Source organism: Dama dama, chromosome 29, assembly GCF_033118175.1.
Source record: "Dama dama isolate Ldn47 chromosome 29, ASM3311817v1, whole genome shotgun sequence".
NCBI lineage: Eukaryota > Metazoa > Chordata > Mammalia > Artiodactyla > Cervidae > Dama > Dama dama.
Genome location: NC_083709.1, coordinates 60,354,266 through 60,369,777, shown reverse-complemented (window position 1 = coordinate 60,369,777; position 15,512 = coordinate 60,354,266). Strand labels below are relative to the sequence as shown.

The 15,512-nt window shown below is 39.9% G+C and overlaps 1 protein-coding gene across 2 annotated transcripts in view; it reads right to left on the bottom strand.

Moving 5' to 3' along the window:
• Nucleotides 1-15,512, bottom strand: part of VPS13A (vacuolar protein sorting 13 homolog A) — a 274,739-nt gene that overhangs the window by 128,326 nt on the left and 130,901 nt on the right. For both annotated transcript variants that reach the window (XM_061132455.1, XM_061132456.1), the window contains exon 34: nt 5,326-5,473. In XM_061132455.1, coding sequence (XP_060988438.1) covers nt 5,326-5,473 — 148 coding nt within the window. The remainder of the gene's footprint in view (nt 1-5,325; nt 5,474-15,512) is intronic.

The window sequence follows — 15,512 nt, the reverse complement described above, 5'->3', positions numbered from 1 at the left end:
AAGGATTCTTCAATATACACAAATTAATCAATGTAATACACCATATTAATAAACTGAAAGATAAAAACCATATGATCATCTCAATAGATGCAGAAAAAGCCTTTGACAAATTCAGCACTCATTTACAATTAAAACTCTTCAAAAAATGGGAATAGAAGGAACCTACCTCAACAGAGTAAAGGCCATATATGATAAGCCTACACCAAGCATCATTTGCAATGGTGAGAAAATGAAAGCATTCCCCCTAAGATCAGGAACAAGAAAAGGGTGTCTACTTTGACCACTACTATTCAACATAGTGCTGGAAGTCCTAGCTACAGCAATTAGAGAAGAAAAAGAAATAAAAGGAATCCAGATCGGAAAGGAACAAATAAAGTTCTCATTGTTTTCAGATGACATGATACTGTACATAGAAAACCCAAAAGAGAGTATCAGAAAATTACTAGAGCTAATCAGTTAATTTAGCAAAGTCGCAGGCTACAAAATCAATACACAGAAATCACTTGCATTTCTATATACTAATGATGAAAAATCAGAAAGAGAAATTAAGGAATCAATCCCATTCACCACTGCAACAAAACGAATTAAATATCTAGAAATAAACCTAGCTAAGGAGACAAAAGAAGAGTACACAGAAAATTATAAGACACTAATAAAACAAATCAAAGACAATATAAACAGATGGAGAGATATTCCATGTTCCTGGGTAGGAAGAATCAATATTGTGAAAATGACTATAGTACCAAATGCAATCTACAGATTCAATGCGATCCCTATCAAATTACCAATAACATTTTTCAGAGAACTAGAACAAAAAATTTCACAATTCATAATGAAACACAAAAGACCTTAAATAGTCAAAGCAGTCTTGAGAAAGAAGAATGGAGCTGGAGGAATCAACCTTTCTGACTTCAGACTATACTACAAAGCTACAGTCATAACGACAGTATGGTACTGGAACAAAAACAGAAACGTAGACCAATGGAACAAGATAGAAAGCCCAGAAATAAACCCATGCACCTATGGGTACCTTATTTTTGACAAATGAGGCAAGAATATAAAAGGGGGTAAAGACAGCCGTTCAATAAATGGTGCTGGGAAACTGCACAGCTACATGTAAAAAAATGAAATTAGAAAAATTCCTAAAACCATAAACAAAGACAAACTCAAAATGGATTAAAGACCTAAATGTCAGAAGCTACAATATTTTGTTGAAAGAGTCTAGCTATTGTCGTAATGGGCACGTTTACAAAACACAGTTAAATAAAAGTTTTAGAATCAAAAAAAAAAAAAAGAATAAGGACCTAAATGTAAGACCAGAAATTATAAAACTCTTAGAGCAAAACACAGGGAGGACACTCAATGACATAAATCAAAGAAAGATCCTCTATGACCCACCAATTAGAGTAATGGGAATAAAAACAAAGTAAACAAGTGGGACCTGATTAAACTTAAAAGCTTTTGCACAGCAAAGGAAACTATAAGCAAGGTAAAACTCAACCCTCAGAATGGGAGAAAATAAAAGCAAATGAAACAACAAACGATTAGCTATCCAAAATATACAAGTAGCTCATACAACTCAATGCCCGAAAAACAAACAACCCAATCAAAAAGTGGCAGAAAGACCTAAAGAGACTTTTCTCCAAGGAATATATACAGACAGCTAGCAAACACATGAAAAGATGCTGAATATGGCACATTATTAGAGAAATGCAAATCAAAACTACAGTGAGGTATCACCTCACACGGGTCAGATGGGCCATCATCAAAAATCTACAAACAATAAATGCTGGAGAGGATCTGGGGACAAGGGAACACTCTTGCCCTGCTGGTGGGAATGTAAATGGATACAGTCACTATGGAGGACGGTATGGAGATTCCTTAAAAAAAAACTAGGAATAAAAACACCATATGACCCAGCAATCCCACTCCTAGGCATATATCCTAAGGAAAGCAAAACTGAAAAAGACACATGTATTCCACTGCTCACTGTAGCACTACTTACAATAGCTAGAACATGAAAGCAACCTAGATGTCCATCAACAGATGAACAGATAAAGAAATTGTGGCACATATACAAAATGGAATATTACTCAGCCAGAAAAGAGAACACATTTGAGTCAGTTCTAATGAGATGGATGAACCTAGAATCTATCATACAGAGTGAAGAAAGTCAGAAAGACAAAGATAAACATCGTATTCTCACACACATATATGGAATGTAGAAAAATGGTACTGAAGAATTTATTCTCCAAGGCAAACCATTCGATATCACAGTAATCCAAGTCTATGCCCTGACCAGCAACACTGAAGAAGCTAAAGTTGAACAGTTCTATGAAGACCTAGAAGACCTTCTAGAACTAACACCTAAAAACGATGTCCTTTTCATTACAGGGGACTGGAATGCAAAAGTAGGAAGTCAAGAAACACTTGGAGAAACAGGCAAATTTGGCCTTGGAGTATAGAAGGAAGCAGGGCAAAGGTTAAAAGAGTTTTGCCAAGAGAACACACTGGTCATTGCAAACACCCTCTTCCAATGACACAAGAGAAGACTCTACACATGGACATTACCAGATGGTCAACATCGAAATCAGACTGATTATATTCCTTGCAGCCAAAGATGGAGAAGCTCTATACAGTCAGCAAAAACAAGCCCGGGAGCTGACTGTGGCGCAGATCATGAACTCCTTACTGCCAAATTCAGACTTAAATTGAAGAAAGTGTGAAAAACCCCTAGACCATTCAGGTATGACCTAAATCAAATCCCTTATCATTATACAGTGGAAGTGAGAAATAGATTTACGGGACTAGACCTGATAGACAAAATGCCTGATGAACTAAAGAAAGAGGTCCATGACACTGTACAGGAGACAGGGATCAAGAACATCCCCAAGAAAAAGAAATGCAAAAAAGCAAAATGGCATTCTGAAGAGGACTTACAAACAGCTGTAAAAAGAAAAGAAATGAAAAGGAAAGGAGAAAAGGAAAGATATACCCATTTGAATGCAGAGTTCCAAAGAATAGCAAGGAGAGATAAGAAAGCCTTTCTCAGTGATCAATGAAAAGAAAGAGGAAAACAACAGAATGGGAAAGACTAGAGATCTCTTCAAGAAAATCAGAGATACCAAGGGAACATTTCATGCAAGGATGGGCTCAATAAAGGACAGAAATGGTATGGACCTGACAGAAGCAGAAGATATTAACAGGTGGCAATAATACACAGAAGAACTGTACAAAAAAGATCTTCACAACCCAGATAATCATGATGGTGCGATCATTCACCTACAGCCAGACATCCTGGAATGCGAAGTCAAGTGGGCCTTAGGAAGCATCACTACAAACAAAGCTAGTGCAGGTGATGGAATTCCAGCTGAGCTATATCAAATCATAAAGGATGATGCTGTGAAAGTCCTGCATTCAATATGCCAGTAAATCTGGAAACCTCAGCAGTGGCCACAGGACTGGAAAAGGTCAGTTTTCATTCCAATCCCAAAGAATGGCAATGCCAAAGAATGCTCAAATAACTGCACAACTGCACTTATCTCACATGCTAGTAAAATAATGCTCGAAATTCTCCAAGCCAGTCTTCAGCAATACATGAACCGTGAACTTCCAGAAGTTCAAGCTCGTTTTAGAAAAGGCAGAGGAACCAGAGACCAAATTACCAACATCCACTGGATCATTGAAAAAGCAGAAGAATTTCAGAAAAACATAGATTTCTGCTTTACTCACTATGCCAAAGCCTTTGACTGCGTGGATCACAATAAACTGTGGAAAATTCCGAAAGAGATGGGAATACCAGACCACATGACCTGCCTCTTCAGAAACCTGTATGCAGGTCAGGAAGCAACAGTTAGAACTGGTCATGGAACAACAGACTGGTTCCAAATAGGAAAAGGACTGGTTCCAAATAGGAAAAGGAGTACGTCAAGGCTGTATACTGTCACCATGCTTATTTAACTTATATGCAAAGTACATCATGAGAAACGCTGGGCTGGAGGAAGCACAAGCTGGAATCAAGATTGCCGGGAGAAATAGCAATAACCTCAGATATGCAGATGACACCACCCTTATGGCAGAAAGCGAAGAGGAACTAAAGAGCCTCTTGATGAAAGTGAAAGAGGAGAGTGAAAAAGTTGGCTTAAAGCTCAACATTCAGAAAACTAAGATCATGGCATCTGGTTCCATCACTTCATGGCAAACAGATGGGGAAACAGTGGAAACATTGGCTGACTGTTTCTTCTGGATCCAAAATCACTGCGGATGGTGACTGCTGCCATGAAATTAAAAGACGCTTTACTCCTTGGAAGGAAAGTTATGATCAACCTAGATAGCATATTGAAAAGCAGAGACATTACTTTGTCAACAAAGGTCCGTCTAGTCAAGGCTATGGTTTTTCCAGTAGTCATGTATGGATGTGAGAGTTGGACTATAAGGAAAGTTGAGCGCCAAAGAATTGATGTTTTTCAACTGTGGTGTTGGAGAAGACTCTTGAGAGTCCCTTGGACCAAAGAGATCCAATCAGTCCATCCTAAAGGAGATCAGTCCTAGGTGTTCATTGGAGGGACTGATGTCGAAGCTGAAACTCCAATACTTTGGCCACTGATGCAAAGAGCTGACTCATTTGACAAGACCCTGACGCTGGGAAAGATTGAGGGCAGGAGGAGAATGGGACGACACAGGACGAGATGGTTAGATGGCATCACCAACTCAATGGACATGACTTTGGGTGGACTCTGGGAGTCAGTGATGGACAGGGGGGCCTGGAGTGCTGCAGTTCATGGGGTCACAAAGAGTTGGACACGGCTGAGCAATTGAACTGAACTGAATGGAGAAACAGACATAGAAAATAAACTCATGGACATGGGGAGAGGGGAGAAGAAGATGAGATTTATGGAAAGAGCAAGAAGGTTACTTACATTACCATATGTAAAATAGAGAGCCAATGGTAATCTGTTGTATAGCTCAGGAAACTCGAAAAGGGGCTCTGTATCAACCTAGAGGGACAGGATGCTAAGGGAATTGGGAGGTAAATTCAAAAGGGAGCAGATACATGTATACCTATGACTGATTCATGTTGAGATTTGACAGAAAACAACGAAATTCTCTAATGTAATTATCTATCAATTAAAAAATAAATATTTTTTAAATGATAAAAAAATCTTAAAAGATCAACATCCAATGCATTCTAGGCTATACACATGAGCTACTATCTCTTTTCTAACCAAAATATTTTTACATAACTTGTACATACAAAATGACTTATGTCCCCAAACAATAATTTTTAACCAACAAAAGATACATCAGTAAGAATTCAGAAGTTACCTCCATGGGCTTTAGCTGAGCATTTACATTGAAACAAGGAACTTCCTGGAACCACTCCCATGATAAATTTCGCTCAACCATCACCTCAAGATTTAATGGCAATAGTAGATCCAGTACTTCCTGATATGCATCATTAATATATTGAGTCCTATGAGTAGAAATAAAATTGTTTTGAATAAATTTCATACAGTATCAGAAAAAAATTAATAATTTTATATATAAATAATATAAATCAATAATTTTGTGTGTGTTCAGAGGAAAATAGAATCAAATAGTCTTTCCATGTAAAATGAGAGACATTCCACCTCCCTAGAAACCTAGGTGACTTTTCTCTGAGTTGAAGTTCTCTGTGTTGAAGAAAAATAAAACTTTTACATAGGATTTTTATAATATATTAAAAAGTGCCAAATACACATGTTGGACAATAAACTCTTAAAATGAGAATTATCCCTATATAAAACATAAAATACATTATACAAGACGTTAACATGAAAACATTTAAATTCACAGATTTACACATGTCAAAAGATTACTACCTATCCCCTTACTTTATAAGAAACTATTTTGCAAATATGAAATTTCTATTTTTGCAGATCAAATACAGTTGAATATGTACAATTTTATATTAAGGTGAACCATATTTGCCTTTCCAAGTCCGTGTAAGGGTAGGACTGATGCTCAGGAATTATGAAAAGAGTAGTCGGTTACCAAACGCCTTTCAACTGACATGAGACCAAAGCAGCCTCCAAATATACCTTCAAATGACAACCTCAAAGTGGTCCTCCTCAATAACACATCTACACTTTAACTGGTAGCAACTGTGTGGCGCTGGCATGGTGGCTGCGTGGCGCTGGAGCAGTGGTGAGGAGACACGCCACAACCAAGGTCAGAGAAACCCCAGCAAGATGGGAGGCGCTGGAGTGGCCGTGAGAAGACACTGCACAACCAAGGTCAGAGAAACCCCAGCAAGACGGGAGGCGCTGGAGTGGCTATGAAGAGACACCCCACAACCAAGGTCAGAGAAACCCCAGCAAGACGGGAGGCGCTAGAGTGGCCGTGAGGAGACACCCCACATCCAAGGTCAGAGAAACCCCAGCAAGACGGTAGGCGCTGGAGTGGCCGTGAGGAGACACCCCACAACCAAGGTCAGAGAAACCCCAGCAAGATGGGAGGTGCTGGAGTGGCCGTGAGGAGACACCCCACATCCAAGGTCAGAGAAACCCCAGCAAGATGGGAGGCGCTGGAGTGGCGGCCGTGTGGGGCCGGAGTGGCTGTGAGGGGACAGCCCACGCCCAAGGGCAAAGGAGAAGGCCCAGAAAAACAGTAGGAGAGGCGAATTCGTGTTTAGAATCAAACCCCATTCCCACCAGAGACGCTCAGAGGGCTCAAACAACCTTGTGCGCACCCGGACCCAGGGTCCCCACAGAAACAGTCAGAGCTGTGTTTGAGCGGCTCCTGTGGAGGTACGGTCAGCAGTGGACTGCCACAGGGACTGGGGCGCTGGGTGCACCACACTCGGGTACTAAGCCCTCTTAGAGAAGGTCACCACTGACCCCACCATAAAGCTGCCAGAACTTGCACAGAACTGGGAGTAAGACTCTTGGTGGGCACACACAGAACCTTTGTGCACCAGGACTCAGGAGAAATGAGCAGTGACCCCCAGGAGACTGACCCAGACTTGCCCAGAGTGTCCAGGCGTCTCCAGCAGAGGCGTGGGTCACCGGTGGCCTGCTTCAGGGTTGCAGGCAGTGAGTGTAGCAGTACGTGCGCAGGATCTTCTGAAGGAGGTGGCCATTATCTTCACTACCTCCACCATAGTTTGGGCCCAGGTAAATAGCAGGGAGGGAACACAGCTCCACCCATCAACAGAAAATTGGATTAAAGATTGACTGAGCATGGCCTGCCTATCAGAACAGACCCAGTTTCCCCCTCAGTCAGTCTCTCCCATCAGGAAGCTGCCATAAGCCTCTTAATCTTCTCCATCAGAGGGCAGACAGACTGACAACCACAATCACAGAAAACTAACCAATCTGATCACATGGACCACAGCCTGTCTAACTGAATGAAACTATGAGCCACGCCCTGTAGGGCCACCCAAGACGGACAGAACATGGTGCAGAGTTCTGACAAAATGTGGTCCACTGGAGAAGGGAATGGCAAACCACTTCAGTACTCCTGCCTTGAGAACCCCATGAACAGTATGAAAACACAAGAAGATAGGACACTGAAAGAGGAACTCCCCAGGTCGATAGATGCCCAATGTGCTACTGGAGATCAGTGGAAAAATAACTTCAGAAAGAATGAACAGAAGGAGCTAAAGCAAAAACAACACACAGTTGTAGATGTGACTGGTAATAGAAGCAAAGTCCAATGCTGTAAAGAGTAATACTGTATACAAACCTGGAACGTTAGGTCCATGAATCTTGCAAGGCATACCAGAAGTGGTCAAACAGGAGACAGCAAGAGTGACCATTGATATTTTAGCAATCAGCAAACTAAAATGGACTGGAATGGGTGAATTTAACTCAGATGACCATTATATCTACTACTGTGGGCAAGAATCACTTAGAAGAAATGGAGCAGTAAACAAAAGATTCCAAAATGTAGTACTTAGATGAAATATCAAAAATGACAGAATAATCTCTGTTCTTTTCCAAGGTAAAGCATTCTATATCACAGTAATCCAAGTCTATGCCCTGACCAGTAATGCTGAAGAAGCTGAAGCTGAATGGTTTTATGAAGACCTACAAGACCTTCTAGAACTAACACCTAAAAAAGATGTCCTTTTCATTATAGAGGACTGGAGTGCAAAAGTAGGAAGTCAAGAAACACTTGGAGAAACAGGCAAATTTGGCCTTGGAGTACAGAAGGAAGCAGGGCAAAGGCTAATATAGAGTTTTGCCAAGAGTATGCACTGGTCATAGCAAACACCCTCTTCCACAACACAAGAGAAGACTCTACACATGGATATCACCAGATGTTCAACATGGATATGAAATTGATGATATTCTTTGCAGCCAAAGATGGAGAAGCTCTATACAGTCAGCAAAAAGAAGACCGGGAGCTGACTGTGGCGCAGATCATGAACTCCTTACTGCCAAATTCAGACTTAAATTTTTAAGACAGTGGGGAAAACCACTAGACCATTCAGGTATGACCTAAATCAAATCCCTTATCATTATACAGTTGAAGTGACAAATAGATGCAAAGGATTAGACCTAATAGACACAGTGCCTGAAGAACTATGGACAGAGGTTCATGACCGTTGTGTAGGGGGCAGGGATCAAGACAATCCCCAAGAAAAAGAGATGCAAAAAAGCAAAATGGCTGTCTGAAGAGGCCTTACAAATAGCTGTGAAAAGAAGAGAAACAAAAGGCAAAGGAGAAAAGGAAAGATATACCCATTTGAATGCAGAGTTCCAAAGAATAGGAAAGAGAAATAAGAAAGCCTTCCTCGGTGATCAGTGCAAAGAAATAGAGGAAAACAACAGAATGGGAAAGACTAGAGATCTCTTCAAGAAAATTAGAGATACCAAGGGAACATTTCAGGCAAGGATGGGCTCAAAAAGGACAGAAATGGCATGGACCTGACAGAAGCAAAAGATATTAAGAAGAGGTAATATACATGTTTCGATGCTATATATTACCTCTTCTTAATATCTTCTGCTTCTGTTAGGTCCATACCATTTCTGTCCTTTATTGAGCTCATCTTTGCATGAAATATTCCCTTATTATCTAGGGTGAAACAGATCACCAGCCCAGGCTGGATGCATGAGACAAATGCTCAGGCCTGGTGCACTGGGAAGACCCAGAGGAATCGGGTGGAGAGGGAGGTGGGAGGGGGGATCGGGATGGGGAATACATGTAAATCCAGGGCTGATTCATGTCAATGTATGACAAAAACCACTACAATATTGTAAAGTAATTAGCCTCCAACTAATAAAAATAAAAGAAAAAAAAAAAGAAGAGGTAGCAAGAATACACAGAAGAACTATACAAAAAAGATCTTCATGACCCAGATAATCATGATGGTATGATCACTCACCTAGAGCCAGACATCCTGAAATGAGAAGCCAAGTGGGCCTTAGGAAGCATCACTACGAACAAAGCTAGTGGAGGTAATGGAATTCCAGTTGAGCTATTTCAAATCTTAAAAGATGATGCTGTGAAACTCCTGCACTCAAAATGCCAACAAATTTGGAAAACTCAGCTGTGGCCATAGGACTGGAAAAGGTCAGTTTTCATTCCAATCCCAAAGAAAGGCAATGCCAAAGAATGCTCAAATTACTGCACAATTGCACTCATCTCATATGCTAGTAAAGTAATGCTCAATCTTCTCCAAGCCAGGCTTCAATAGTATGTAAACCATGAACTTCCAGAAGTTCAAGCTGGTTTTAGAAAAGGCAGAGGAACCAGAGATCAAATTGCCAACATCCGCTGGATCATCGAAAAAGCAAGAGAGTTCCAGAAAAACATCTATTTCTGCTTTATTGACTATGCCAAAGCCTGTGACTGTGTGGATCACCACAAAGTGTGTGGAAAATTCCGAAAGAGATGGGAATACCAGACCAACTGACCTGCGTCTTGAGAAAGCTGTATTTCTCAAGGTCAAATCAGAAAGCAACAGTTAGAAGTGGACATGGAACAACAGACTGGTTCCAATAGGAAAAGGAGTACGTCAAGGCTGTATACTGCCACCCTGCTTATTTAACTTATATGCAGAGTACATCATGAGAAACGCTGGGCTGGAAGAAGCACAAGCTAGAATCAAGACTGCCATGAGAAATATCAATAACCTCAGATATGCAGATGACACCACCCTTATGGGAGAAAGCAGAGGAACTAAAGAGGCCCTTCATGAAAGTAAAAGAGCAAAGTGAAAAAGTTGGCTTAAACATTTAGAAAACATTTAGAAAACTAAGATCATGGTATCTGGTCCCATCACTTCATGGCAAATAGATGGGTAACAGTAGAAAGAGTGACAGACATTTTTTGAGGGGTCTCCAAAATCGCTGCAGATGGTGATTACAGCCATGAAATTAAAAGACGCTTACTCCTTGGAAGGAAAGTTATGACCAACCTAGACAGCATGTTAAAAAGCAGAGACACTACTTTGCCAACAAAGGTCCATCCAGTCAAGACTATGGTTTTTCCAGTAGCCATGTGTACATGTGAGAGTTGGACTATAAGAAAAGCTGAGTGCTGAAGAATTGATGCTTTTGAACTGTGGTGTTGGAGAAGACTCTTGAGAGTCCCTTGGACTGAAGGAGATCCTACCAGTCCATCCTAAAGTAAATTAGTCCTGAATACTCACTGGAAGGACTGATATTGAAACTGAAACTTCAATACTTTGGCCACCTGATGTGAAGAGCTGACTCATTTGATAAGACCCAGATGCCAGGAAAGATTGAAGGCGGGTTGAGAAGGGGACGAACGAGTATTAGGTGGTTGGATGGCATCATCGACTCAAAAGACCTGAGTTTCAGTAAATTCCGGGAGTTGGTGATAGAAAAGGAGGCCTGACTTGCTGCAGTCCTGGGGTTGCAGAGAGTCAGACACGACTGAGTGACTGAACTGGTAGCAAATCCCAAATTCTTTCCTGGGGAATGAAATTATAGCTGCAGAATTTAGATTATCACTTATGCTACTGAGAGATATTAGAGTCACCAGGGACCTCCTAGAATTCCCAGCAGCTTCCCTGGTGGGTCAGACAGCAAAGAGTCTGCCTGCAATGCAGGAGAGCCAGGTTCCAAAGATCCCCACTCTAGTATTCTTGCCTGGAGAATTCAGTGGACAGAGAGGTCTGGAGGGGTACAGTTCACTGGGTCACAGAGAGTCAGACACAACCGAGCAACTAACAGGGTCATAGGGTAACGTTTTACTTATCTTTTATGCATCCTTGCAATCTCCTTTAATGGTATCAAGTAGCGGAATCTAAAAGCTCTAAGGGGATATTACATTTTTAATACAATTTTAAGAAGTGAATATTAAAATATATGTCATTAAGTCAACCTGATATTGTTAAAAAAATATGCTGCTTCTAATTCTGCACTATAATAAATAATAACACTTGGATCATTATCTTCATACATCTCTGAGTAAATTTCTTCTTGACTAATTTCAAGAAATATTAACTGCTGTGTCAAAAGATTACTTCATCTGGAAAAAGTTTTTCTTACCAGTACTACCCAGACTTTGGAAAAGGTCAATTTTCATTCCAATTCCAAAAAAAGGTAATGCCAAAGAATGCTCAAACTACTGCACAATTGCACTCATCTCACGTGCTAGTAAAGTAACGCTCAAAATTCTCCAAGCCAGGCTTCAGCAATATGTGAACCGTGAACTTCCAGATGTTCAAGCTGGTTTTAGAAAAGGCAAAGGAACCAGAGATCAAATTGCCAACATCTGCTGGATCATTGAAAAAGCAAGAGATTTCCAGAAAAACATCTATTTCTGTTTTATTGACTATGCCAAAGCCTTTGACTCTGTGGATCACAATAAATTGTGGAAAATTCCGAAAGAGATGGGAATACCAGACCACATGACCTGCCTCTTGAGAAACCTGTATGCAGGTCAGGAAGCAACAGTTAGAACTGGTCATGGAACAACAGACTGGTTCCAAATAGGAAAAGGAGTACGTCAAGGCTGTATATTGTCACCATGCTTATTTAACTTATGTGCAGAGTACATCATGAGAAATGCTGGGCTGGAGGAATCACAAGCTGGAATCAAGATTGCCAGGAGAAATATCAATAACCTCAGATATGCAGATGACACCACCCTTATGGCAGAAAGTGAAGAACTAAAGAATCTCTTGATGAAAGTGAAAGAGGAGAGTGAAGAAGTTGGCTTAAAACTCAACATTCAGAGAACTAAGATTATGGCATCCGGTCTCATCACTTCATGGCAAACTGATGGGGAAACAGTGCAAACAGTGGCTGACTGTATTTTTCTGGGCTCCAAAATCACTGCAGATGGTGACTGCAGCCATGAAATTAAAAGAAGGAAAGTTATGACGGACCTAGACAGCCTATTAAAAAGCAGAGACATTACTTTGCCAACAAAGGTCTGTCTAGTCTAGGGCATGGTTTTTCCAGTGGTCATGTATGGACGTGAGAGTCGGACTATAAAGAAAGCTGAACGCCGAAGAATTGATGCTTTTGAACTGTGGTGTTGGAGAAGACTCTTGAGAGTCCCTTGGACTGCAAGGAGATCCAACCAGTCCATCCTAAAGGAGATCAGTCCTGGGTGTTCATTGTAAGGACTGATGCTGAAGCTGAAACTCCAATACTTTGGCCACCTGATGCGAAGAGTTGACTCATTTGTAAAGACCCTGATGCTGGGAAAGATTGAGGGTAGGAGGAGATGGGGACGACAGAGGATGAGATGGTTGGATGGCATCACCGACACAACAGACATGGGTTTGCGTGGACTCTGGGAATTGGTGATGGACAGAGAGGCCTGGCATGCTGCAATTCACGGGGTCGCAAAGAGTCAGACACAACTGAGTGACTGAACTGAACTGAACCTTTCCTGTGTAATACCACAAGCATCCTGAGTTTTACTACCGCTTTATATATTTATTTTAAACTTTTTATTTTGTATTGGTGTACAGCTGATAAACAATGTTGTGACAGTTTCAGGTGAACAGAGAGGGAACCCAGCCATACATACACATGTATCCATGCTCCCATCCAGGCTGCCACCCACCACTGAGTGGATTCCATGTGCTGTACAGTAGATCCTTGCTGGTTATCCATTTCAAACATAACAGTGTATAGGTGTCAATCCCAAACCCCCCAGCCATCCCCTTCCCCATTCGCCTCCCTAGCAACCATAAGTTCATTCTCTAAGTCTGTGAGTTGCTTGCTGTTTTGCAAATAAGTCCATTTGTATTTTTCATTTTTAAATTCCACATTGAAGGGATGTCATGCAATATTTCTCCTTATTTGTCTGACTTTCTTCACTCAATTTGACAATCTCTAGGTCCATCCATGTTGCTGCAAATGGCATTATTTCTTTTTAATGACTCTTCTATCACTCTTTAATATACATTTAATAGGTCACTGTCTGTCTGTAGTTTCAAATAGAATGATTCATGAGGGTAGGGAATCTATCTTATTCTTTGATGTACTGTCAGTAGCTGGCTCAGATGATAACAATATGACATGTACTCTTTAATTATTTGCTAAATTCAAGAAAGGGAATCAATATATAAATTTATAAACAACATATGAGAATATCTATCTCCCTGCACTGAGATTGAGAATTACTGATTATTAAGATCTGCCAAATTTAATAGACAAATAATACTATTTCACTGTATTAATTTTCATTCCTTTGATTACTAATGAAGTTGAACATTTCTATTAGCTGCTGCTGCTGCTGCTAAGTCGCTTCAGCCGTGTCCGACTCTGTGCGACCCCATAGATGGCAGCCCATCAGGCTCCCCTGTCTCTGGGATTCTCCAGGCAAGAATACTGGAGTGGGTTGCCATTTCCTTCTCCAATGCATGAGAGTGAAAAGTGAAAGTGAAGTCGCTCAGTTGTGTCCGACTCCTAGCGACCCCATGGACTGCAGTCCACCAGGCTCCTCCGTTCATGGGATTTTCCAGGCAAGAGTACTGGAGTGGGGTGCAATTGCCTTCTCCTTCTATTAGCTAGGTACCAGCTATTATTGTTTCTGAAAAGAATCATTTAGTCTTGTTCTTTACTAATTTTTCAAATTATCTTTTTTCTTACTGCCTTAAAATATCTAAAGATTTTCATTATTTTTTAAAGATGTTGCTAATTATCCTATATGCTAGCATTTGGTTTTGGTAATTAATATTCAGAAACTTATATTTTGAACAGTCAAAGCCAACTGATATTCTTCCCTTATCATTTTCTGTCTGTTTTCAGTGCTTAATTTATCAAGTTTTTCTCTACCATATAACTGGTACTTATGTGTTATTTGTCCTTACCTTTTTAAGATCATTATTGAGATAATTCATATACTATTAACATATGATTCACTCAATTTTAGTTTTTTTATTACTGGGATTAGGCTCTCAGGAGATTTTAAATGGCAAACTTACCAAAGAAAATACCCTAAATGCAAAAAAGAGAAAAAAGGCACACAGAAAAGAACACATGTCTACAGCAGAAGAACTTACATAAGAAGGCAGGGTATTCTTCAACACCTCAGCTGGGAACACAGGCCTTGGGAGACTCAAGCTCTGTGCATGCGCAAAAATGACTGTGAAAGTGACATGAATATTGATTTTGGGGTTACACATAAGTTTCAGCAAGCAGAAACACTCACAAATATGGAATGTGTGAATAATGAGCTTGACTGTTACATATGAATAATGGTGATACACACACATGCACCCACACAGTCAGCTGGTGAGTTTTATACTATTTCACTATCTTAATTATTGTAGTGTTATAATATATTTTAGTAGTATTTAATGAAACTTAATATTTTAGTAGTAATTCTAAGGTTGTTATAATTCTTCCATGCCCTATCTCAATTCTTTCTTTCAAAAAATCTTTGCTATATCCTGCCCCCTATTTATATTTCCAGAAAAACTTTACAATAATTCTGAAAGACTTTAAAAGAACTGCTGTTGTGATTTTTTATTGAGTGCATTAAATATACAAAATTAATTTATAAGAAACTGACACCTTTATTAAACTAGATGTAGGAAAATATCCTCTCTACAATTATCTAAGGTTTCTTACTGGCCCTTAGTTAAAATTTACAACTTTCCTTATAGAAGTATTATATATATCTTTTTAAATTTTTATATTACAATTAACATCTTTGCAATAAAGCTATTTCAGGGAAAATGGTTTACTCTATAAACAAGTAACTGTATTTCGAGGAATTCATCTGAAGGAAACATATTACCCGAAAGAAATGAGCAGAAAATCATGTATTGATAAAGAAATCAATCAGCATTATAATGCTATTTAAAACAATGAAAATGAATCAACTTAAGTTTTTAACAACAGGAAAATAGTTTTTTTTTAAATTATAGATTAAAATATTTAGAAAAAATAATGCACTCAAAATGGGGCTTCCCATGTGGCTCAGTGGTCAAGAATCTACCTGCCAATGCAGCAGACTCAGGAGATGTGGATTCAATCCCTGGGTTGGGAAGATCCCCTGGAGTAGTAAATGGTAACCCACGCCAGTTTTCT